The sequence below is a fragment of the Podarcis erhardii genome, assembly GCF_964252035.2.
Source record: "Podarcis erhardii genome assembly, chromosome: 9".
NCBI lineage: Eukaryota > Metazoa > Chordata > Lepidosauria > Squamata > Lacertidae > Podarcis > Podarcis erhardii.
In genome coordinates, this window is record NC_138512.1 from 25,654,490 (window position 1) to 25,679,909 (window position 25,420).

Consider the following 25,420-nt stretch of genomic DNA (forward strand, 5'->3'; position numbering starts at 1 on the left):
CCAGTTGTGGACGACTCTGGGGTTGCAGCGCTCATCTCGCTTTATTGGCCAAGGGAGCTGGCGTATGGCTTCTGGGTCATGTGGCCAGCATGACTAAGCCACTTCTGGTGAATCAGAGCAATGCACGAAAACGCTGTTTACCTTCCCGCTGGAGCAGTACCTATTTATCTACTTGCACTGCGTTGCTTTCGAACTGCTAGGAGGAGTACTAGGTGACAAAGGGAGAAGAGAAGCTGGCAAGAAGCAGATGAAAAGAGACCTGAATAAGAAAATTAATTATTATAGCTGTTAATTAACTGATTGCATCAAGTGCCTTTATGGGTAATAAATGCTCCTACATATAGCACAAAAGGGACTTGTTTTTTAAAAAAATATATTTATTAAGGTTTTAGAAAAAGAAAAGGATTACAAAATAGATGTCGAAAAAATAAGAAAAGATACAAAAGTACAAAGATACAAAAAAGAAGTTAGGAAATACAAAATAGGGGGAAAAAACAATTAAAAACAAATCCATCTTTTCATAGCTTATACTTCATTTACTTATTTCCCTGACCCCCTCACACCTCCCTTTTCTGTATTCCAATTCACATATTTAGTTCAGCAAATCCTTTCCCTCTTTGTTTTAATCTTAATCCAATGTCTTAACACATTGTAACTTTATATTTTCATCTGTTATCAATCTATTTTTGCAAATTCATTCTAACCTTATTGCTAAAACCACTTCGTTTCAATCCAACATCATTTTAACTTTCATTAATTTTACAATATTTCTGCAAATAATCTTTAAATTTCTTCCAGTCTTCTTCCACCAACTCTTCTCCCTGGTCTTGGATTCTGCCAGTCATTTCCGCCAATTCCATATAGTCTATTACTTTCATCTGCCATTCTTCCAGGGTGGGTAGATCTTGTGTCTTCCAGTACTTTGCGATGAGTATTCTTGCTGCTGTTGTGGCGTACATAAAGAAAGTTCTATCCTTTTTTGGCACCAATTGGCCGACCATGCCCAGGAGAAAGGCCTCTGGTTTCTTCAGGAAGGTATACTTAAATACCTTTTTCATTTCATTATATATCATTTCCCAGAAAGCCTTAATCCTTGGGCACGTCCACCAAAGGTGAAAGAATGTACCTTCATTTTCTTTACATTTCCAACACTTATTATCGGGGAAATGATATATTTTTGCAAGCTTGACTGGTGTCATGTACCACCTGTAAATCATTTTCATAATATTCTCTCTTAAAACATGCCGTAAACCTCATACCTGTAGTCCATAACTGTTCCCAGTCAGCAAACATAATGTTATGTCCAACATCTTGTGCCCATTTAATCATAGCAGATTTATCTTGAGTATTCCATCTCAACAGCAAGTTATACATTCTTGATAATACCTTAGTTTTAGGATCTAACAGTTCTGTTTCCAATTTTGATTTTCCCACCTGGAAGCCAATTTTTCTGTCCAAATTATAAGCCTCCCTTATTTGATAATAATGAAGCCAATCTCATACTTTGTCTCTTAATTTCTCAAAGCTCTGCAATTTCAATTTGTCACCTTCCTGTTCCAAAATCTCCCAATACTTCGGCCATTTGGCCTCCATATTAGGCCTTTTCTGAGCCTTCGCTTCCATAGGTGGCAACCACCTTGGGGTTTTACTTTCAAGTAAGTCTTTATACCTTATCCAGATGTTGAACAATGCTCTTCTAACAAGGCTTGAGGCTTAAGGTCTTGTGAACTGCTGAATAAATTGTTACAAGTAGTTTACTATTGCTGCCATAATTTCCAATGGAAGGCATTCCATTTTAGCCTTTGACATTTTCCGGTGTATCTACCCTGATCCAATGCTTCTGCATATAGAAATATGTCACCCAAACCTTACAGGATATGAAGTAAGAGCTTTGGATGTTTCTCACACAAGCCCTAACTTCCTATATTGTATCCCTAGGGCGGAAACTCACAAAGCAATAGTTAGTTCCTTCTCTAGTGCATTCATGTGACCAGGATAAGCAAATTTCTCGCAAAAAAGAATCCACTATTTCATATTTCTTCTTAAAAATGGGAATAGCTTGTACTGAAGTATGAATCTGGTCATAAAACTGTGATTATAAAAAGGGTACCAGCCCTAATTTACTTTGAATGGGAAGTCTAAATCTAACTTCCGTGGGGGCATCTCAGAAAGACCAGATTTCAAATAGCATTTCTCTGTGCAACTCTGCCCTGAGAGGCACGTTTTAGACATTTTTTTTAAAAAAAGATTGTTCTGAATTTTAACTGATTTTGTATCTACTACTTTTTGGATTTTTTATGTTGCTATGATAATTACTTTTGTTTCTGATGTTTTTGATCTGTTTTATATTTGTTTTTTGGGGGTTCTCTTTTGTAGACTGCCTTGAAAATCTAGATTAATAAAATTATATTCCCAAAAACAAACAAAAAAACCATTTCTCTAAATAGCCTCTGGCCAATCCACAGTTTGTCTCAAGACAAAAATGTCTCAAAATGATTGCTGTTCAATCTAACCTAACATAGGGGTCAAGCTACCTTGACTCACCTCCTTTCTGTTTTCCTTAACACACTGCTCTTTGCTGATAGGCGGTAGGAAAAAGCTACTCTTGGTTGGATTTAAAAAATCCACAGTTTATGATCTTCTGAAAGTTTTCATTGATACTGAGGTCCACGCACACAGAAAGATACAGATTTTTGGAAGCATTCCATGTTATAGCAAACATCCCTGAGTCAACAAAAATTAACCATGCTGCTTTTGAACAACTGATATTCCAACCTTCAAGCGTTCATTTGACGACAAAAGTTCTCTATGGGTTCTGAACATGCTAAAGTGGTTCTTTGATGTATTTTTATCCCTTAGTTCAACACTTCACCCATTGAAATCTATTTTTCTCCTCCTGGAAGTAAACATAACCTTGTTTCCCTGCACTTGGAAAGTCAAGTCTTGTTTTTCTGTGAAGGAATCCTTTTAGAATACTAAAAGAATCAGAGTCACTAAATTCAAATGATAAATATAGGACCTTATTTATAAGTTTTTTTCAGATGAACAAACGTTTACAATTTGGCAAATGATTTGTTGGTTGCAAACAGCTTTGGTGACCTTTCATGCACACAAAGCAAATACTTGTAGGCTACAGAGAACTACAAACAGAACATATATTATAAGTGGAAGTGGAACAAACCACTTCAGGTTTGTTGTTGGTTTTTTTAGCTGTTTTAGCTGTAAAATATTAGGCAGCTTTTTTCTTTCTTTCTTTTTGCTGGCCTCTGCTCCGCTCCCCAATCTGCCAACGAAACGTGTGCCCCATTCCCACCTCCACCCTTTGATCTACTCCGGATCCCAGAATTTCTGGTTTCATGATCTGGCAGCCGTAGGATCCACCTGGAAACAACAGTTCCACATCCTTAGCACAACACCATGTTGTATTTGGGGTGGCGGGGGAGTTTCATAGCAAAGTTTCCAGATTTTGTTGTGTCTGCAGGGACCTTTCGAAGTTCTACTGCTATGTTCTTCTCGCTGTTTTCAGCAACCTACCTGTAAAAGTTACCCTGACTCAAACCGCTGGAGTTCAAAATGATTGTGGTCAAAGAGCATCACACAGCACAGGATGACACCTTTAGAGCCAGCTCTCCAGCTGCTGCCCTTGGAAAAAAAGGCCTCCATCAGCTCTTATAAACTTGCTGAGGTTACCGAATTTTCACTCAACAGGACAGGAAACACCCATACCATCCCCTCCTCTTCCTGTGTTCAAATATCTATTCAAAGGCTTTGCTGTGGTTTGGGCAGCACTGGCTATTCTCAGTTTCTCAGGTTTCTCAGCTCTCCACATCTCCACATCGGTTTGCTTTTTTTAAAAAGTCCTCATGAATATTCCTCAATATTTTAGTGTGTTCTGATTTGGTGTGTAATTTGCTCTAATATACATGTTTGTCTAAACCAACATATCCTAATACAGTACAGTGGATTTTTGTATGCTGCTTCCTCTTATATATGCATTTCTACACAGAATTTACATGTATGCATTCTTGCAGAACTGCACTGCAAAATTCAGAGAAGTGTGAATTTTGAAGGATGCTTGTGCTTCAGTTCTAACACTGTTTTGCAAAATGTAAAACAGGTGGATTTGCCTTTAAATGAGAACTAAATTCCATCCCCTGCCCCAGTTTTGTATATTGTATTTCAAATTTCACAGGCAATTCAAGTACAAAAGTCATTCTGATTTTGTGAGTGTGAGAGAATGAGAGTAGCTTGCCAGGTTAAATCCTCATGTAACTTGTATTTGAGCTTTGTTGGGAAACAGAAATGTTCATTTTGGGGGGGGGGGTTATTCTTAAATATTGATCTACATTTTCTGCTTGGATTTTTGGAACATACAGATATACTTGCTCTAGCCACAATGATACTGTAGATTGCTTCATAAAGGTAACTTTTAATGCAGCAGCTTTTATCACATTTGAGATGGTCCCAGGTAAATTTGGGATGCAGGTGGCACTGTGGGTTAAACCACAGAGCCTAGGACTTGCCGATCAGAAGGTTGGCGGTTCGAATCCCTGCGATGGGGTGAGCTCCCATTGCTCGGTCCCTGCTCCTGCCAACCTAGCAGTTAGAAAGCACGTCAAAGTGCAAGTAGATAAATAGGTACCGCTCTGGCGGGAAGGTAAATAGCGTTTCTGTGTGATGCTCTGGTTCGCCAGAAGCAGCTTAGTCATGCTGGCCACATGACCCGGAAGCTGTACGCTGGCTCCCTTGGTCAATAAAGTGAGATGAGTGCCGCAACCCCAGAGTTGGTCACAACTGGACCTAATGGTCAGGAGTCCCTTTACCTTTACCTTACAGGTAAATTTATCTTAACCTAGCGATACTCTAGAGCTGTTAATCTCTTTAGTAACAGATCTGGATAGATTTCTACCTTTATCTCAGTATGGAGAAGTTAAATCAAATATTGTTTCTTTAAAAGATTGAAGACAGAATGCAGTACAAAGTCTGCAGTCAATATGTTTGCAATACTTCTCCCTGGGGTGAACAGTTAATAATGGTGTCCAGGAGAATGGGACTGGTTTTCTAATCAATGTTTTTGGTTTTGAAAAAGTACCCTTCCAACATTTCTTTCAATATTAGTTGTTTTCAGTAGCTTCTCGTTAAAGAGGAGGAGGAGAAGGGGAATCCAGGAAACAAAAGTGAAACAGAAATATCTTCAGATAAGCAGAAGGGTTTAAGACTCCTTTGTCACAGGGTTTCTTTTATGCGTTGTGATATATTTATTAGACCTTGCCTGCTCACTGTGTGAAGGAGCCATTTGAACTGGCGCTCCCTTTAGGGAAATGAGAAAGAGGAGGGAAAGTCGTGTTTACAGAGAAAATGGTGCTTAATCTCTAGGAGTGACAGGGAAAGATTATGCAAGCTATAGATAACTCACCTTATCATAAAAAGTAAACATGCTGAACGTAATGTAAAATAAATACACATTTGTCATTTAAACACTTTCTGCATCAAAGTCCCTTGGAATCCCCAAAGACAGGCATACAATTTTATACTGCATCCTAATTATTCTAGTCAAGGGGTGTGTGTGTGTGTCACTTACTCAATCAGGTGAATTTGTGTTTTCCTGGATGTTTTCCTGGTATTTTCAGTGTGGTTAAAGCAGAACCTTAAAGATCTCAATCTTCAAAATACTTTTGTGGGTGTTTCTACAATGGAGTTGCGCACATGGGGCTGCCATGTGTAGTAAACTCTCATGCATTGGACAATGTTTGGGTATGTTCTCCATATCCAGAGTTCAGCACATATAAGCTTGATCTGTGGAACTGTTGACTATAGTACAGACCCATACTACCATATCTACCTGCATATATATATATATATATATATATATGTTTTTAAACAAATACAAGAACCATGAAACACCTATCCACCAGCACATCTAATTGAGTTTGTCCTATTCATTGACATTAGACATAAATTTGCACATTCAACATTCAAACATATTACTTAATGTAACCTCTCCACTGAGAATATTGAGTGGTTGGTATAGCAAGGTCTTGATTTGTGTCCTTAACATGGTTCAAGTGTGCTGGCTTGTCCCTATGATTCAGGGGCTGGGAGGGGCTGGCACTGTGCGACATGTGTAGCCGTGCATGCACAATGTGCTGATGTCGCGTGATGAGAGCACAATGCATGGCGTGTGCAAATGATGCAAGCATGCTACGTAGTGCGCACAGAGGGTGCACATGGTCATCACATTTTTTTTGGGGGGGCAGACCCCTCCTTGAATTTTTTTGGGGAGGCATGGCCCCCATCCCCCTAAATAGCGCCCCTGACGTAGTTAAAGTAAGAGGTCTATGTTTCTTGGAAATTGTCTCTATTTGTTATGGCTTTATTTGCCCTTCTGTGTCTGGTGAGAAGCTCAGACACCACTGTATCCCAGATACAATTTTCCCATATGTTCATTTCCACACAACCACCCACTTCTTATAAAGCGCCTACTGGTATTCCTTCCTGCAGACATTAGCACATGAGGAAAGAACACTAATGGTTGTTCCACCGTTATGCAACTCTTCTCCTGGAGATTCATGGGTTCATAAAGGTAAAGGGACCCCTGACCATTAGGTCCAGTCGTGACTGACTCTGGGTTCGTGGCACTCATCTCACTTTATTGGCTGAGGAAGCCAGCGTACAGCTTCTGGGTCATCTGGCCAGCATGACTAAGCCACTTTTGGCAAACCAGAGCAGCGCATGGAGATGCTGTTTACCTTCCCACCAGAGTGGTACCTATATATCTACTTGCACTTTGATGTACTTTCAAACTGCTAGGTTGGCAGGAGCTGGGACCAAGCAATGGGAGCTCACCCCGTCGTGGGGATTTGAACCGCCCACCTTCTGATTGGCAAGTCCTAGGCTTTGTGGTTTAACCCACAGCGCCACCCACATCCCTCATGGGTTCATACCTGACCATATATGCAGTAGCTGTCAGTGGGGAAGGGCAGGTGATACCTATATAAAATGGGTAGCTTTGAGCACTATGCACCTTGGGTTTAGGGGTTGTTGTTGTTGTTGTTTTGAAGGAGGGGATTTGTAGTTCAACATAAGGCAAAAGAAATAAGGGATGATTCTAAACATGTGCTAGATTTGCTGAGAGAAGGTCATTTTATTTCCAGGCCACTGAAAACCCTAATTCAACTACTTTCAGTTTCTGGACCTTCCCCCCCCTTTGCCCCCCTGGCTGCTGACCTTCCTATTTTAATGTGTTTTTTCCCATTTCAACTATGAAGGCTAAATGTCTGCTGTTTCGGGGGGGGGGGTGAAAGTAAAACAAGGCACAAGATGCTGAAAAAGTCTACCAGATGCTGTGCTATAAAGTGCAAGCGTATGATTTGTGACGTGCCCATAGACCTAGACCTGCAGATTACAGCTAATCCACTATCTGGCTGTCTTATCTTAAACCTCTACTTTCTGCTACTGCTCTCCCTCTATGTAAACACAATTAGGGTTTTGCAGATTATATAGTTATAAATAAATAAATAGATAAATAAATAAATGGTTTTTTGGTGTGTTTTTTTACTGCAGAGCTGGTGCGCGCTTGACGTAGAGGACATCCTTGGACCATACGCATGTCTGGCCAACCTAATCATAATGGGCTTCCACCTATCGAGCTGTGCACATTGTACTTGGAAAGCAATAAATCAGTGTCAGTCTTCAAAGAGGGGGTTTATTACAATTTCAGGGGATTTGTCATTTGCAGGCTAAGGAGTCGTGAGCATTAGGGTCTGCTGGGTGGCGGGAGACAGGCTTCTTCCACCAGATATGCATCCTCGCCACAGCTAGCAGGCTGTGTCCGAGCTTTGTCTGGGATCCAGTTCTCACATACAATTGCTTGCATGATAACGGGTTTCCTTCTGCAATAGAGTGGACGCTGGCCCGACCTGTGTCTCCGCACATGCAAAAGCGTTTGTGTGCAAGAAAGCCCACAATTATAGCTCAGCCGTTGTGTGCCCAGATTGTACACTCATTGAAGGTTATGAGTATGAGCTTGCAGCTCAATTACGTGTGTGCACAGGCACAAAGACCTCGCACTCACGGAATGTAATGTTGAACAACCTGAGTGGCGCTTGGGAAAATAAGGCAATGGGTGGAGGAAGTTTCACACAGAGGCATAGCATGGAGTGGGGGCTGCTGGGGCAATGGCCCCGGGAGCATTTTTGGGGAGGGGAGGCGCTGCTCGTACTGCCAGCCCTGTGCAGCCCTGGGAAGCTGGCATCTGACTAGATCCCTCACAAAGTAGTTTGAGGAGGGTAGTGTAAGAAGGATGCCACATGCCCTTTGACCCCAACCTTGTCCTCGATGGGCTGGGGTCAAAGGGCACATGGCTGTTGCGTGCTTCTCACGCCACCCTCCACGAGCTGCTTTGCAAGGCTGGGATCTGATCAGATCCCCGCCTTACAAAGGGGCTCAGGGCTGGCGTCTCTCCGGTGGCAATGGCAGCACCGAAGGATGGGCTGTGTTTGCCCTCTACACCTGGCACCTTGCGCCCCCTCTGGTGCATGTGTGTGTGCCCCAGGCACTATGAAAACTCACTCCGCTGCTGGTTTCACATCTTACACCGGGGTGGAGAACCTCAATCTGGGGTAGGGGGCTAATTCCTCTCTATCTGGCTCTCAGAAGTCTTCCCCTCTCGGTCCCTGCTTCACAGCTCAAGTGTTTTTACCTAGCTGGAATGTGTCCTTGAACTCTGACCCTGACCCTTGCTTCCCTGGATGGAAGACAGAGAGGGGTGTGCAACTGTGTATAGATACTAAAATAGGGACGTGGGTGGCGCTGTGGTCTGAACCACTGAGGCTCTTGGGCTTGCCGATCGGAGGGTTAGTGGTTCGAAACCCCGCAATGGAGTGAGCTCCTGTTGCTCTGTCCTAGCTCCTGCCAGCCTAGCAGTTTGAAAGCACACCAGTGCAAGTAGATAAATAGGTACCGCTGCGGCGGGAAGGGAAACGGAATTTCCATGGGCTCTGGTTTCCATCACAGTGTCCCGTTGCACCAGTAGTGGTTTAGTCATGCTGGCCACATGACTTGGAAAGCTGTCTGCAGAGAAATGCCAGCTCCCTCGGCCTGAAAGCGAGATGAGTGCTTAACCCTCCAGGAGTCCTTTACCTTTTTACCTAGAAATTATCCTACTGCAGAAAGGTAAAATGCCCATTTTTTTGCTCCCCCTCTTTCCCCCCTCTAGTCTCACCCACCACTTGGAAGGCTGTCAAGAAGGGAATGTGGTCTTCTGGGTGGAAAAGGTCTCCCACCTCTGTGCCAAGCCATTTGCATGAGAAGTTGCTTCGCAGGAAAAGTCTGCCATGTGAGACTGCCTTCTTTACAGTTCAGGTACCTGCCGCATCATTATTCACTTACGTGAACGGACCTTAACTTTATTGTCACTTGACCTGCCCAGCTTTCCCTAGCTATGGCACAGACTTCACCTTTTGCCTGAGCCATGTCCTATTGGTGCCAATGTTACTAGTCAGTGTGCCAAAAATTATTATGCAAATCAAGCGCCAGAGCTCAATTTCACAGGGGCAATGAAAATTTGCACATACGAATGGAGACTGAAATAAAAATGTCCCTGGGTTGAAAAACAAGACCAGTCTGAAACTGCTGGATTCATTTTTTTATTCCTAAAACGCGAAAACAAACTCATTTTTTTGGCCCAGATATTTAGTTCATTTGCATGGGAAGGGCACCACGAGCATCAAGCCCAAGGTGAAGGAACCAGAAATCCAATAAATGCCCGCCTGCTGAATAACCAGAGTAGTCCTGCATGGTCATTTTTGTTGAAATAACAATTTCTGGACATGTGACAGGTACAGGACGTTGTAGTGTTGACAGATCTGAAGCGCAGGTGGCAAGCTTCCCTGCTGAAAAAGCCAACAGGTCAGGAAACATGTGGATCTAATGGGGAGGAAGTGAAAGGAGGGATTCCCAGCTCATTTTCCTGATGACAGGGCTGTTTAAAAAGAAGGCAAGGGGCATTGGAAAACGACTTTCACTGATTCGGGACATTACACAGTCATGATGAAACTTTAGTTCATCCATGTCTCGGCAGCGGTGGTCTAACCTCAGTTTTCTTCTGTGGTTTATTTCTTTCCTCTCCTTTCCTCTAGAAATCCCGCAAGCCACTAATACATGTTAAATTTACAAAGCAAGGGAGTATACTCATGATCATTTAATTGTTAAAGCATAAGTAATCACTATTAAGTGATCCTATATAATCTTAAGAGTACATAAGCGGCAAGACGCTTGGGGAAATGGCTAAATTTACTTCATACAGTGTAATCCTATACATGTTTACTCAGATGTAAGTCGTACTGTATTGAAAGGGGCTTACATTCAGGTCTCTGCATATAGAATTGTAGCCCCAATTGCCCCATAGCAAACAAGCTTCTATCACATCCAAAGGTTATTATGTGAAACCCACCTGCTATATTTCCATTTAATAAACCTGTTTATCCATAGCAGTACAGAAATAACATTCCCCAGACCTTTTTTAGGGCCCATTCCCTTGGGTTGCATAGATTTGTTTCTATTTTTTGCACCATCCATCCTCCAAAGTCAAAATATTTTTGCTGGTTGGACCAGGGGAAAAATAATTACATTATCTCCCTTGAATATTATCGCTGCAGGTTGCAAAGCAGCAGTAAAAATATGCATATCTATACTTTAACCTAAGAGCAGCACAGATGTAAATCCAGGTGGAAGATATGTCAGCACCCGGATAGCGTATGAATCAAACATGTTTCATGTCCTTTTGCAACACCACTTCTCCCTGTATGAAGTTATATGGAAGTCCTTTGGAAGCTGAAGCAAGCAAGCCAAAGTCTTCAAGGCAAAGGGGGGGGGGGAAATCCTATTTTCTGGGGTGAGGGGATGACTAGTATGACCATGCATTGTGCTCTGTCCTAGCTCCTGCCAGCCTAGCAGTTTGAAAGCACACCAGTGCAAGTAGATAAATAGGTACCGCTATGGCGGGAAGGGAAACGGAATTTCCGTGGGCTCTGGTTTCCATCACAGTGTCCCGTTGCACCAGTAGTGGTTTAGTCATGCTGGCCACATGACTTGGAAAGCTGTCTGCAGAGAAATGCAGGATGACTAGTATGACCAAAAGCAAATCTCAAAGTCCAAGCAAAACTCAAGCCCTATTGAGTTCCATGGGTTTTACTCCCAAGGAAATGTAAGATGCCAGCTTCAGTGGCTTTCACATTCCTCATGCCTCAACAGTTCTGTAACTTCATTAAGTAGGACAGTTATAAGCACAGTACAGAGGAAAGGGAATGGCTCTACCATTTTTTCTGAGTTCAGAGGGCTAAACAGGAAGCTGTTCATGTTGCCCACAGATGCCAGAAATGATAACGCAGACGGCAAGTTAGGATCTTCTCTGCCTGGATCTCACTTCTGAACTTGTTGTTTTCAACAATCAAGGAAACAAAAGGCAACTTGTTGTCCTGGGCTCCTGCTGCCTCCTGTCCTGTCCAGACTCCTTCAACCAGACCCTCCTGCCTGTCTGCACGAGGTGTTTGTGGCAGGTCTGAGGAAGAGAAATCGTGACTGATGCAGAGGAACAGCAGGAGCGGAAGAAGGGCACTGGGAATGGCTGGGAGGGGTCCGCTCTCCCCTCATTCCCTGCAGAGCCTTCAGAGCAGAGCTTTTGCAAGTTGCGTCTAATGAGATTTGGGCCACCAGAGTAGCAGAGATTGAGTTTCCAGTGTTAATGGGAGAGGTGCAGGTCTTTCATTTCTTTTTTTAAACAGACTTAAGTCAAGCTAGAGATCTTGGAAATGAGTCTTAAGTAACAAATCTTAACACGCAGGAAGTCACTCCTGATTCCGAGAGCAGGATTAAGATGGTCTCCTCATGCTCAACCAGAGTACAACACTTCATGCATTTGATGAGCTGGGCTCTAGTCCACAAAACATTATTTATTATTTTTATTTACAGTGGTACCTCGGGTTACATACGCTTCAGGTTACATACGCTTCAGGTTACAGACTCCGCTAACCCAGAAATAGTGCTTCAGGTTAAGAACTTTGCTTCAGGATGAGAACAGAAATGGTGCTCTGGCGGCACGGCAGCAGCAGGAGGTCCCATTAGCTAAAATGGTGCTTCAGGTTAAGAACAGTTTCAGGTTAAGTACGGACCTCTGGAACGAATTAAGTACTTAACCCGAGGTACCACTGTATTCATTAAAATATTTGTATGCCACAATTTCATTTAAAATATCAAAGCAGGTTACAAGAACCCATACATATATGCAATAAAAAGCAGGCAAAACATTTAAACCAGATATCACCCACTGACTAATGTGCCACAATAATTCTGTTGGGCTTCACTAGATGAGGAATGTTTATTTAGCATTCATCCTAATTCTCTTGCATAAAATGCGCTGGTTAGACTATGTCCGGTCTATATGGAACATTTGTTTTGATTTGCTTTTAGGGTGTTTATACATCTTCCCATGAATTCATCCCATACTTTTCAGAATGATTCCCCATCACTTTCTTAACTGCAAACAGTCCCCCTTTTTTTAATGTGCGCTTTGTAGGGTTACCATATTTCAAAAGTGAATATCTGGACACACAAAAGTTGTTGCAGGTTCCACTTGTAGTCATTCATATATAGAAATATGCTTTTACTGAAACTAGTTTCAGTCTTACTCAGGAAGGTATCAAAACTGCCAGGGTACAACCTATCAACTGGACTTTGGCCACACAGTTGCTTGAAAACTTTAAAAATAGGTCAGTTTCACACCTCTCTATCCATCACAACGGGGAAGAAGTTTGCAGAAACATGTGGTTGAACTGCAAGCCAGTAACTTTCGATTTAGTTAGAAAGCAGAACTTTGACACACGTGTAGTCCCAGAGGGAGCTAGAAAAGCGTGGAAATGAATCTCAGAAGTACACCTCCCAAAAAGGATTTTTATTTTATTTTATTTTTGCCTCTGGGTCTTGCGGCTGAAGCTCCAAGAAATGCACCCCAGAAGAAGAGGGGCGCATTGGGGAGAAACATCAGGGTCGGAGGCGGGGCTAGCGTGTCAAGCCCCTCCTCCGAAGGAGCGCTGGGCCCGGGGATTGGTCAGCACGGATTTGCAAAACCCCGCCTGGCGGGGAAGATTCTGGCCAGGCTGCTTGGGTATCGGAGCGCCTCGAGGAGAATCCGCAGAAATATTGTTTCTCTGCCCCGCCTAAGGAAGTGCGCTTGTCGCGCCTGCTCCGCGGATTTTCTGGCTAGCTGAAGCGGTCGGATCGAAGGCAAAGCGGCTGAGGCTTTGGCCCCGCAGCTGATGTCTGGACTATAATAGAGATCACCCGGGGTTGGGTAGCTTCCCCTGGACTTGACCTGCTCTGCCACCGCGTTTTGTTGTGGTTCTTGTTGCTCCGAGGAGACATGGAGCTGGCGGCGGGACTGGGACTGATCCTGGCGCTGTGGGCTGCCGCGGAGCCCGGGCTGGTTGAGGCGGGTAAGAGGAGCGCATGAGTGTGTGTGTGTTGTTGTTGTTGTTTATTGTTGGGTTGGTTGGTGGATAACTTAGCCGATCTCCTAGGGGCTCCCCTTCCCTAGGATCCAGGGAATCAGCTCAGCCAAGCTAGATTGGCACAGATCACACTCACACCCCCCCCACCCGCCGCCTCCCCAGGTGCCGAGGAATTCCCTGGGTTTGGGGGAAGAAATAGCCTGTCGAAGGATAGATGAATTTGGCGCGCGCGGGGGGTGGGTGGGGGGCTTTTTGCACAAAGAAAGGTGACAAGAACCAGCTGGAAGCGTAGCCCCTTCCACTGGAACTAAGCCCCACCGAATTCAGCTGCACTTACTTCCGAGTAGACGTGGCCGGGATTGCTCTGCTGAGCGCCGATGTTCCGCGTTGTCTTGCGCAGCGCCTGGCGCACGGAGCGAGCCGAATCCAAAATGAGCAGGTGATCTTGGCGACCCGACCCTTCAGCCACATGTTGGCTTCTCTGGTCATAGAATCATAGAATTGGAAGGGGGTCCCGAGGATCATCTAGTCCAACCCCCTGCTATGCAGGAATATGCCGCTGACCCTGACTCGGGGATCGAACCTGCAACCTTGGCGTTGTCAGCACCGCGCTCTAGCCAACGACGGCCAAGGCGGCGACGCCCCGTAGCTGGGAATAAGCCCCATTGAATTCAGGACGAGTGATTTCCGAACAGGCAACGCTTAGCCTTGTGCTGTATGCACCGGGCTGAGAGAGCTGACTTGAAGCTACTTTGGTTATCTGGATGAGCTGGAGTGGCCCTGCCTTGGGGGCTTTCTCTGTCTCCCCCCTCCCCTCCGTATTTCAGCTGAGCAAGGATGTGGCTGGCTGAAGGGCTCAAACTCCTTGTTGGGTCTTTTTTAGCAGCAGCAGAGAGAGGCTGAGGTTGGGGAATAAGGAAGAGAGGATTTAGGGCCCTGGCTCCAAATCTCCTCCTGCCCCTCCAGAAGGATCACCATGGGTTCTCCAAGAAACCCACTTTCAGGTCCTTTTCACACAAGTGCCCCCCTCCCAATCCTTTTTTGTGTAAGGGTTAAAAAAATTGTAATCGATATTTAGATTCTGTGAACCGCCCTGAGACCTGCAGGTATAGGCCAGTATATAAATTCAACAGATAAATAAATCTATTTTAATATTTTAAATAGATTTTAACTTTTCTGGGACAGGAGCCCGCCCTCTTTGGCCTCCCTAAAGTACCACTCACACTGATGGTGCAATATTGACCATGGCACTACGCCATCATTTGCAAATAATGTGCATGTCTGCACATGTTCATGTTGGTATGTTAAAAAAACAAAACAACGGACCACAGGGAACCACTGTCAATTACAGGGGCAGGGATGGACATGCATGCAGTCTTCACACCATCCTTAATAATTGATGCTATTATCACAGGGTTGCTATATTTCAAAAAGTGAAAATCCAGACACAAAAGTTGTTGACCGTTTTTTGGCTAAGTTGGTGAGCTTTTTTGGGAAGGAGGGGGACTAAGTTGGTGAGCTTTATCGTTGTTGTTGTTATTATCATCAGTGTGTGTGACGTGCTGCTTTTTATACATCTTTTCCCTGGCTCAGAGGTGACATTCATTTTGTGAAATACCTCCCAAAGTCCTTGCCAGTCTTGCTTTACCTAACCCTTTGGGATTATTAACCCATTGACACTGCAACCAGTGATACCAGTAGTGATACCACTGGGACCCGGGGCAGGGAGCGTGCAAAAGGCAGGGAGCCCACCAGTAGTAGAGAGAACGATGCAATGATAAATGGAGCCGGAACCAACAACAGGCTGAGACAATAAATTCTAGATTCACCACCATCCATCTCCCATCTTTAGTTCCACAAAGGGCATCACTGAGACTAAGGATGACAGCAACTAAAACTGATGGAATACGCAGAGATGGCGAAACTTACCAGAAGAATAAGTGATCAAGTTGAGAGACTTTTTAAAGAAAACAGAAAATGTGTTGAATATATGAAGACAATTAAAAGCATTAGCAGGAGTGACATAAACCCAAGCAGTAAGAAAGAACTTAAAGGAAGTATAAAGGATACATTTATGAACAGGTTTGAATTGGTGATGCAGTACAAAATATGATATACAGTAAAATAAGAAACTGCAGGGAGGGAGGGAGGTCCCAGAAAAGGTAAGGGAATAATTTCTATTGTTGAAACATTGTAAAATGCAAAAATGCAAAATAAAATTTAAGAAGAGACTTAAGGATGAGGATGCTGACAGGTTGTGCCAATCTCTGGGCTGGTAAGAAGGCAGACAGGTGGGGCAGGCTCAGGGCAGGCTGAGGTTTGTGGCACAACATCCCATTTGCCCTAATGGGCCAGCCTTCACTGAGCGCTACATCCTATGGCAGCAAAGTCCATGACAAAGGGCATGCACTTGCATATTCTAAACCATTAGCGCCATGCACATGCAAAGGTGACAGTGGTGTGAGTTAAAAAACAAAAGAGAACGCAACAAGGGAAAATTCAGCCAAACAGCAGTATGCTACCTGGGATAGCTCAGTCGGCAGAGCATGAGACTTGTAATTTGAAGATTGTGGGTTCGAGCCCCATGTTGGGTGAAAGATTCCTGCATTGCAAGGGGGGTTGACTATAGAAGACCCTTGTGGTCAGGGCTGGATTTAGGTTTGATGAGGCCCTAAGCTACTGAAGGTGACGGAGCCCTTTATATAGCAGGTGGGGCCCATTACTTACATCATAGGAGCATACACAATACAAAACACTGTTGCTCTATGTATGTTTTATTTTATTTGTTTTTTATCTTATATTTTGGAAATGTACATCCAGGTTTTTTCCCCTTTAAATTTGTTGGGGGCCCCCAAGAGAGCGGGGCCCTAAGCTATAGCTTGCTTAGCTTATACATAAATCGGGCACTGCTTGTGGTCCCTTCCAATTCTACAATACCACTGACCAAATGCTAACCCAGCAAGTTGGGTTGGCGGAAGGAGATTCTTGGGAGATTTGAACTAATCATTCGAACTGCAATGAGGTTTGTACAATGACAAAAGAAAGCAGCAGCAAAACAGAAGGACCGTGATTATTTGAAGGAGGTCCCCAGGACACAGCGTCTGTGGCCATAGGTAGATTGAGGTCTACCAAGTGGCCTCTAGTTTTAGGTTGTTGGTGCTAATGGTGAGGTGGTGAGCATTGCAGGTAAGGAGCAAACCACTCGTGCTGTTAATGGTCTGAAGGGCTAAAGGCAGTGGCAGACCTTGGCTCCTCAAATTTCAGTGACACCTTGTGCAACACCAAAATCCAGCACCCCTGCCTCTCACCTTCCTTAGGGTGTCATAGTTGCGGTGTCTGCTGCAAAGCCCCAAGAGTTCAGCACTCGGTGCGAACCGACCAGTCACGCTCCCCTTGAACTGCCTTTGCTAAAGGACTCTTTTGGCTTGCTTATGGTGCTTTCTTATTGAAAGCTGGATAACTGGAGTGTTATTGTTGCAGTGCTGTTCTATGTGCCGCATAAAGTATGGTATGTGCTGTGCTTAAAATAGGTGCTTTCTCATATTGGTGAGCAGAGGATCAAGGCTCTGGGAATATCACCCCCTAATTTTCCCATTAAGCCTGTTTTAAGAAGTTAAGAAAAGACCTGCAGGATCATACCAAAAGTCTATCTCAGGCATAGGCAAACTCGGCCCTCCAGATGTTTTGGGACTACAATTCCCACCATCCCTGCCCACTGGTCCTGTTAGCTAGGGATCATGGGAATTGTAGTCCCAAAACAGCTGGAGGGCCGAGTTTGCCTATGCCTGGTCTATCTAGTCCAGGCTTCTGTTTCATACAGGAACCGATCAGATGCCTTTCAGAAGGCCACAAGCAAAACCACTGGGTCTCTCCTCATGGTTATTCACCAGTGACTGATATTCAGGGTAAGATCAGAAAGGAAGAGCTAGACTTCTTGACTATTTTGAACAACTTTAGGTTTCATATAATTTACTTTTTCTTTTCAAAATCCCCCCCTCCTCTCACACCCATTATTGCTTGTTTGGCTTTCACTGGTGATACCCAACTGGGAAGATAAATCTATGCTTGGCACCATTCCTGTCTTCTCTGAGCTTCTGTGACCCAAATAAATATGTGAATTTGGCAGGTTTGCTCCAAGGTTACCTGAGTTGAGGGATACACTTTGAGCACAATCTTAGCAAATGTTTTGTGGAAATCAATGGCAGATAGCAGTGCAGAGTCCTATGCCTGTTTACTCAGAAGTAAATCACAGTAAGTGGGCCTAGGGCTGCAGCTGTACAGTTCTTGCTGGATGGCTGCTGAGTTTTAGGAATCAGTGAAACAACAATTAAATAGTTAAGATGATAGATGTAGTGCCGGCAGTCACATGGCTTGGAGAAGAGAAATGCAAGCCGACTTCACCACAGAGCTGATAATTTAGAATGTTTATTAATATATTTACTTTAATGCTAGCAAAAAATAAGTTAATATGAGAGAAGTAATTTCATATTAATAATAAATTTAGGATGAAAGGACAATGTGAGGTTGCAATCTTAGTCGTACACTTACCTGGGAGTAAGTCTTTCTGTGCAGACATGCTAACAATCCTATAGCTGTTTTCTAGCATTCATTTTCCCCTTTGAGCCAGTGGCTGCCAAAACGGATTATAAAATCTGTCCGAGTGACATACATTCAGATGAAAAGCAACTCATGATTGAAATATTACTGCCATAGCCTAATAATGATAGAATAATGGTTTGCCAGTGGACCTTATGACATTCCATTTTGTCTTTCAATTACAGTTTTTTATAGCAGCGTATTTACCGTATTTTTCGCTCTATAACACGCACCTGACCATAACACGCACATAGTTTTTAGAGGAGGAAAACAAGAAAAAAATATTCTAAATGAAACAGTGGATATATGATTTTTGTGGTTCATGCTGTGGTCACAGACATGTGATCTGACGGTGAGTTTGGGGTAGCCCAATGCAAAAATCCTGAGGATCCATGTGGATCCATGCTTTGTAACCACGTTTTTGCGCCATTGCGACCCCATGAAACAGTGGGTGCGTGTGTGTTTTGGTGCAGGCTGTAGCCATGGATATGCTATGTGATCTGATGGTGAATTTGGGGTGACCTAGTGCAAAAATCCTGAGGATCCATGTGGATCCGTGCTTTGTAACCACGTTTTAAGTGGGGAGGGAAGGAAAAGAACTCAAGGGACAAGGAGCTCGCGTGGGGGGTGTGGAGAAGGATGCTGCTGATAATGCAGGAGAGGCTCCTCTCCAGCTTTGCTCCTTTAGAACAAGCAGGCTCTGCGTCTCTCCCTCCTCCCCGGCAAGGAAACCATGATAGTAACCACTCTGAGACAAATCAAGAAAAATTGCGACCAACACTCTCCCCCAAGCGCAGTGAGGTCAAAACACACACACACGCAGAGAGGGAACTGGCCCTAAAGTCGCAGGGCGCTGGGGGAGTGAACAGGAAGCAAGAGAAGGAGAAGGAGCCCTCACACACACAGAGACACACAGAGTGTCAATTCTAAAGTCGGAGGGACAGCGCAGGGAGAGTGACGGGAAGCAGGAGGAGGAGAAGGAGCCCTCTCTCTCTCACACACACACACAGAGTGTCAATTCTAAAGTCGGAGGGACAGCGCAGGGAGAGTGAAGGGAAGCAGGAGGAGGAGAAGGAGCCCTCTCTCTCTCACACACACACACAGAGTGTCAATTCTAAAGTCGGAGGGAGAGTGCAGGGAGAGTGAAGGGAAGCAGGAGGAGGAGAAGGAGCCCTCTCTCTCACACACACAGACACAGAGTGTCAATTCTAAAGTCGGAGGGAGAGTGCAGGGGCGCAGGGAGAGCGAAGGGGAAGCAGGAGGAGGAGAACTATAGCTCAAGCACACACACACACAGCCCCTACAGTGGCTAATCCAAAATCGGACAGCAAAAAACTGCAGGCAGGGACAGAGAGTACGGTTTTTTTTAAAAGCAGCCAACCCCGCTCTGCTTCTCTCCCTCCTCCCGGCTAGGCTGGCTGAAAAGCTTCGCTGCTACTTAGCAGCTCTGTGGGGAGGAGAGAGGAACATAGAGGACGGGTTTTTTTAAAGCAGCCAAGCCCGCTCTGCTTCTCTCCCTCCTCCCGGCTCGGCTCGCTGACAGGAGCCGCTTACACCTGCTTTGCTGTTTCAAAGCAAGCCACGGACTGCTCACAACTGCAGCAGATTCCCCCGCCATCTGTAGGCATTCGCTCCATAACACGCACAGACATTTCCCCTTACTTTCTAGGAGGAAAAATCTGCGTGTTATGGAGCGAAATTTACGGTACATTGCATTTCCCCTTCCTCTCCTTGTGTTTGAGTGTTTCTTTGGTATTTTTTTTTTTATAAATATTTATTAAAGTTTTTAAATATAAATGCACAAATAATAAACGATCTTACTTTTATCACAACAATTTCATCACTTATTTGGACTCCCTCACGTCTCCCGCTCCCATTTACATCGTTAAAAATTTTTTCCAAACAAATTATCAACTTGTTTACAATCTCATGTCCACTCATTCAAATATAATCTAGCACTTCTTCCAAAAAATTTTATATTTTCTTTAGTCTCACTTATCATCAAATTTAAATCTAGTTTAGTGGTGGCCAATTTTTTATAATCTAGCATCCTTCTTAACATTCAACCAAATTACAATGTTTTTGTAGATACATCTTGAATTTCTCCCAGTCTTCCTCCATCTTCTCTTCTCCCAGATCACGGATTCTGCCAGTCATCTCGGCCAGTTGCATATAGTCCATCAGCTGCATCTGCCACTCTTCCAGTGTGGGTAGATCTTGAGTTTTCCAGTTTTTTGCGATGAGAATCCTTGCTGCCGTTGTTGCATACATAAAAAATGTTCGATCCTTCTTTAACACCTTCTGGCCGACAATACCCAGAAGGAAGGCCTCTGGTTTCTTTGTGAAGGTATACTTAAATACCTTTTTCAGCTCATTATATATCATTTCCCAGAAGACCTTCACCTTAGGGCATGTCCACCAGAGGTGAAAGAATGTTCCTTCATTTTCTTTACATTTCCAACATTTATTATCAGACGAATGGTATATTTTGGCAAGTTTAACTGGGGTCATGTACCATCTATATATCATTTTCATTACATTTTCCTTCAGAGCATTACATGCGGTGAAGTTCAGCCCAGTGGTCCACAATCTTTCCCAGTCCTCAAACATAATGTTATGCCCAATGTCCTGTGCCCATTTTATCATAGCCGATTTAACCATTTCGTCTTGTGTATTCCATTTTAGCAGCAAGTTATACATTCTAGATAGTACCTTGGTCTTTGGTTCTAACAATTCTGTTTCTAACTTCGATTTCTCCACCTGGAAACCTAACTTTTTGTCATTTTTAAAAACTTCTTTAATCTGAGCATAATGTAACCAGTCTCGCACCTTATCCTTCATTTTCTCCAAACTCTGCAATTTCCAATTGTCTCGAGTGTTTCTTTGGTATTGCTCATGGAACAGAGCTCCTGTTTCAAGTGACATATCAGATATGAATTACTTAAAGCATCGTTTTGGAATCTCAAGCGTATTTAGAAACGAGGGCGTCAGTTCTGGAAAGCCGTATTCTTGACTTCCATATGTAAGAATGTGACTTCCATTATAGGAAGCTGTCTCATCCCTGAGTCAGAAAATTGGCCCGCCTAACTCAGTATTGTTTACAATGACTGGCAGTGCTCACCAGAGACTCAAGCAGGAGTCTTTCCTGGACCTACCTGGAGATGTTGAGGGATTGAACTGGAGCAAATGAGGTCCTTGACCACTGAGCTATGGCCATCATTGAACTATGGATGCACTTTCATTCTTGTGGGGCACTAATCTGGCTTGCTGGACTTTGCCATTGCCATGAGAGCTGACTGTGTGCCCTAGAATGGGCCCAGTTATTTTCCACTTTATTGAATATTGTGGGAGAAGGATCAATAGTTGCCTTTTAAAAAAAGCTTGCCTGCCATTCCATTGAGGGGGCATCATTTGAAAACCACTTGTTAATTTAACCCACACAATTAGTGCAACGAATGCTTGGAACATCTTACCTAAACACTTAGAACATCTTCCTTGAAATAGGTTTTATAGTAAGGTTGCCATATTTCCCGGACATAGCCGAAATACATCATTCGGAACCAGTGACTGGGTGAAAATTGCTTCAATGTGTGGGAAAATCCAGACATATGGCAACACATGTCGGAAGTCTAGCTCAAAAAACGTCATTTGTTTTAGAGTTTTTGCAAAAAAAAAAAGGAAAAAAACCCTCAACTTTTGTGTATGGATTTTCACTTTTTGAAAGATGGCAGCCCTATTTTATAGGAACAGATGAATTTTAAGCTCCGTGTAATTCTCAGCTCTTGGGTAGCAAAAGAAGCATCCTCTAAAAATCTGAGCAATAGGATTAAGTTAACTTCGAGAGGAGTTACTACAGCTTCCATCAACTTCTGTTCTGGACTGCAACCCCTACCAGCCCCCTGCCCATGCTAGCTGGGGCTGATAGGAGTTGCAATCCAAACCACATTCATATACAGTGGTACCTCGGGTTACATACGCTTCAGGTTACAGACTCCGCTAACCCAGAAAGGTGAAGAACTTTGCTTCAGGATGAGAACAGAAATCGTGCTCTGGCAGCGTGGCAGCAGCAGGAGGCCCCATTAGCTAAAGTGGTGCTTCAGGTTAAGAACAGTTTCAGGTTAAGTACGGACCTCCGGAATGAATTAAGTACTTAACCTGAGGTACCACTGTATGTTCATCTTCACATACACAAACTTTGCTGTTAATAGCTGCAGTGGGATCAGCCAGCTATTTTGCACACCAGACTCTCCCAGTTTAAAGACCCCTTATTTAAGTCAGTGGTCTAACGCTTATATTGATGTGTTCCTCAGAATAATGTTGAATGAGGCTAATTAATTGGAAGCACTGGCAAATGATGAATTTATAATTAATTGGTTGTTGTTGTTTTTTTAAAAAAGTAAGAAAAGAATTAAGTTGTTCCTGAGAGAATGAGATCATCATGTAGAGTCAAGTTCACTTCGTTTCAATGCCCCACATCCTTTAGTTAGACCTTGAAGTTAGCGGTGCAACAAAACAGGAACTCCACCCTTGCTGTATGAATTGCAGAGCTGAGTTGCTAGCCTCTGACCATCTGCCCATTCTTCCTGTTATGACAGAGCTCATGAATTTCTGTATGATGTGTGAAATCCTTCCTAATTTAACTCTTCAAATGCACAACCCCTATCCCATTGACCTGCGTGGATCAGGCATGGGAGCAAAATTTTCATACGAGTGAGTTATGTATGACACATATAATCACATTTTTGTTGAGTGTGTGTAATTTGGCATGTTTTTTGGTCTGGGGCTGGGGCAACCCAGTCAGATGGGCAGGGTACAAATAATAAAATTGTTACTTTTATTGTTGTTATTTTGCAGGCTCATCTGTTTCATTGGATCCACCATCCCTTAGCATCCAAAAATCTGTTATCACTGTAACAGCCAATGATACGCTACAAATTAATTGCAGGTAAGGATGAGGCATCACATTGATGGTTGTGTTTATAAAATGTGTGTTTTTCTGAATCACCTTTCCCCCCCTTTTACTGTGACTTTCTTTGCTATCTTTGCATAATAGATGATAACCAAAAGAGAAAAATGTAAACAAGGAACCAAGGAAAATCCAAGTTTGTCTAAGCATTCCTGGTTCACCTGTTTAAAGCTTTAGGACAGAGATGGAGAACCAGAGGCCTGGGGGCTACATGTAGCCCTCTAGGCATCTCCTTGCAGGCTCTCAAGATTCTCACTTAGCCACACCCTTCCTTGGCCCTGGTTTACCCCTTCCTTGAGCACTTTTGCGTGGCTGGAATGTGTCTTTTAACTGATAATGTCTCTTGCTGATCCCCATATTGAGTAGGTCAACACAGCTCCCTGCAGTTTGAGACTCTTCTTTAGGGTGCGTGACTATGGACTCCCTTGGGGGCATTGCTATGGGGTCTGCCATGATAAATTCCTCATCATGTCAGAGTCTACCATTACTCATACCTCTCATTTTTTCCACCTTAGTGGTGAAAGAGCTTTGGAATGGCTTTGGCCTAACAACCAGACCAGTGCTGAAAATCGAGTGACGGTGACAGACTGTATAGACAATGTCTACTGTAAGATGCTCACTCTTACAAAAGTAACAGGCAACGACACGGGAGCCTACAAGTGCCTTTACCAAGACAACCATACAATGTCAAGTGTGTATGTTTATGTACAAGGTAGGTGCTGACCGGAGTGGTGTTTCCCCCCCTATTTAACTGTTTGGAAAATTGAAGATTAAAGCTGCAGTTCTATACCTTTGCTTGTCCTGTTGGAGAAATGGGACTTACATCTGAGTAAACATGCATAAAGTTTTAAGGGGCTTCATAGAGCCTCACATACCCACACTCTCTTGTGAGCAAAGAAACTTCTTTGTTGACCCTGGCATTTCCTATAGAGAGGACTACAGGTTCCATTCTCCAGGCAGATAATAGGTGCTTGGGGCTTTCTATATTTATGTTTATAATTGATGATCATAGAATTGTAGAGTTGGAAGGAGATCATCTAGTCCAATGCCCTGCAAGGCAGAAATAGGCAGCAATCCCATACGGGGACCAAACCTTGGTGGTCCCAACACTATACCCTAACCAACAGAGCTATTGAGGCTCACTAAATTTATTAAAAGTTTCTATATATTAAAATAATACCAAGATGGTGTACAATAAAACCACTCAGTAGAAAGCAACGATTCAAAAACAATTCCATACCCAATAAAAACAATTCAATAAAAGATACATATCCCAATCGCAGGAATTATTCGGTATCAAAATAAATTGTTTCCTTGGTGCTCGTAATCAGCAGTTAACACAGTAAGCTGGAAGAGCCATAGCCGACCAAAATACTGTAGCTGGGTTTAGCAGCAGTGGGTAAACATTCTGGACCTGAAGGCTGCACCACCAGGTGGTAGATGTGACCAAACCCACAGCATGTGTGCTGCTGCAAAGGCCACACACATCACATGCACACACTAGAGCACGCAAACATGCTGGTGTCTGCATCAACCACACATGGACATAGGCCAGACACAAGGCCTACCTAGGAGTTGTGCAGGCCCAGTGGGGCACAAAAATCACGCCTCTCCACTCTGGCTCAGCTCCTCTGGCAAGAGAGCAAGGATGCCTCTGGCCAGACAGGATGTAGATCACTCTTTCTCTCATCCTCAGATCAATCATCTGGTTAGCAGGGGAATGAGGTAATCACAGTCCTAATCATTGTGTTCAGCTGGGCAGAGAGTTTGAAACATGCCCATCTGCCCCCGTGCTATGACCAGGATACAGATCTGTTGGGGGTTCCACCTGCCATTAGTTCCACTGTATTAGGACTCCAGCTTCCTAACATGGAATCACTCATTTACACTGTTGTATATCATTTTGCTTTTCAAATTAAGAAGTATTTGCAAACTGCTTGTACTGTATTTATCTGATCCCCACCCCTGCTCCCCTGCAGATGTTACAGACCTTCCCGATGGCCGGTCTCCGTTTGTGACTTCCGTTAGTGATCAGATTGGTGTGGTATATTTAACTGGAAACAAAACTGTGGTGGTACCGTGCCTTGGCTCCACGTCAAATATGAACGTATCTCTGTATGCGGTAAGACAAAGGAATTGCTGCCTTTTGTCCATTATTTTAGTAGTTCTCACTCATGGCATCATGAAGGGTACCAGAGCCATTACCATCCTCCCAGTGATGCTGAGCTCATTGGAGTGGGGATGGAGTAGGGCAAGGAGGCAGTAGCCCCACATGTTCACATGCACTGTCATCCTAGAGCTTTCCTGACCTAACCCTTGACCTCCTCCTTGACCTGTCCCATCCTTCTTCCAA

At 43.8% G+C, this 25,420-nt stretch overlaps 1 protein-coding gene across 1 annotated transcript in view; it reads left to right on the forward strand.

Annotated features, from left to right (window-relative positions):
• The first annotated feature begins 13,141 nt into the window (after window positions 1-13,141).
• Window positions 13,142-25,420, forward strand: part of KDR (kinase insert domain receptor) — a 54,934-nt gene continuing 42,655 nt past the window's right edge. Inside the window, exons 1-4 of the mRNA XM_081875632.1 lie at window positions 13,142-13,490; window positions 22,956-23,046; window positions 23,583-23,779; window positions 25,047-25,189. Of these exons, the coding sequence (XP_081731758.1) occupies window positions 13,418-13,490; window positions 22,956-23,046; window positions 23,583-23,779; window positions 25,047-25,189 (504 nt within the window). The 5' untranslated portion in view covers window positions 13,142-13,417. The remainder of the gene's footprint in view (window positions 13,491-22,955; window positions 23,047-23,582; window positions 23,780-25,046; window positions 25,190-25,420) is intronic.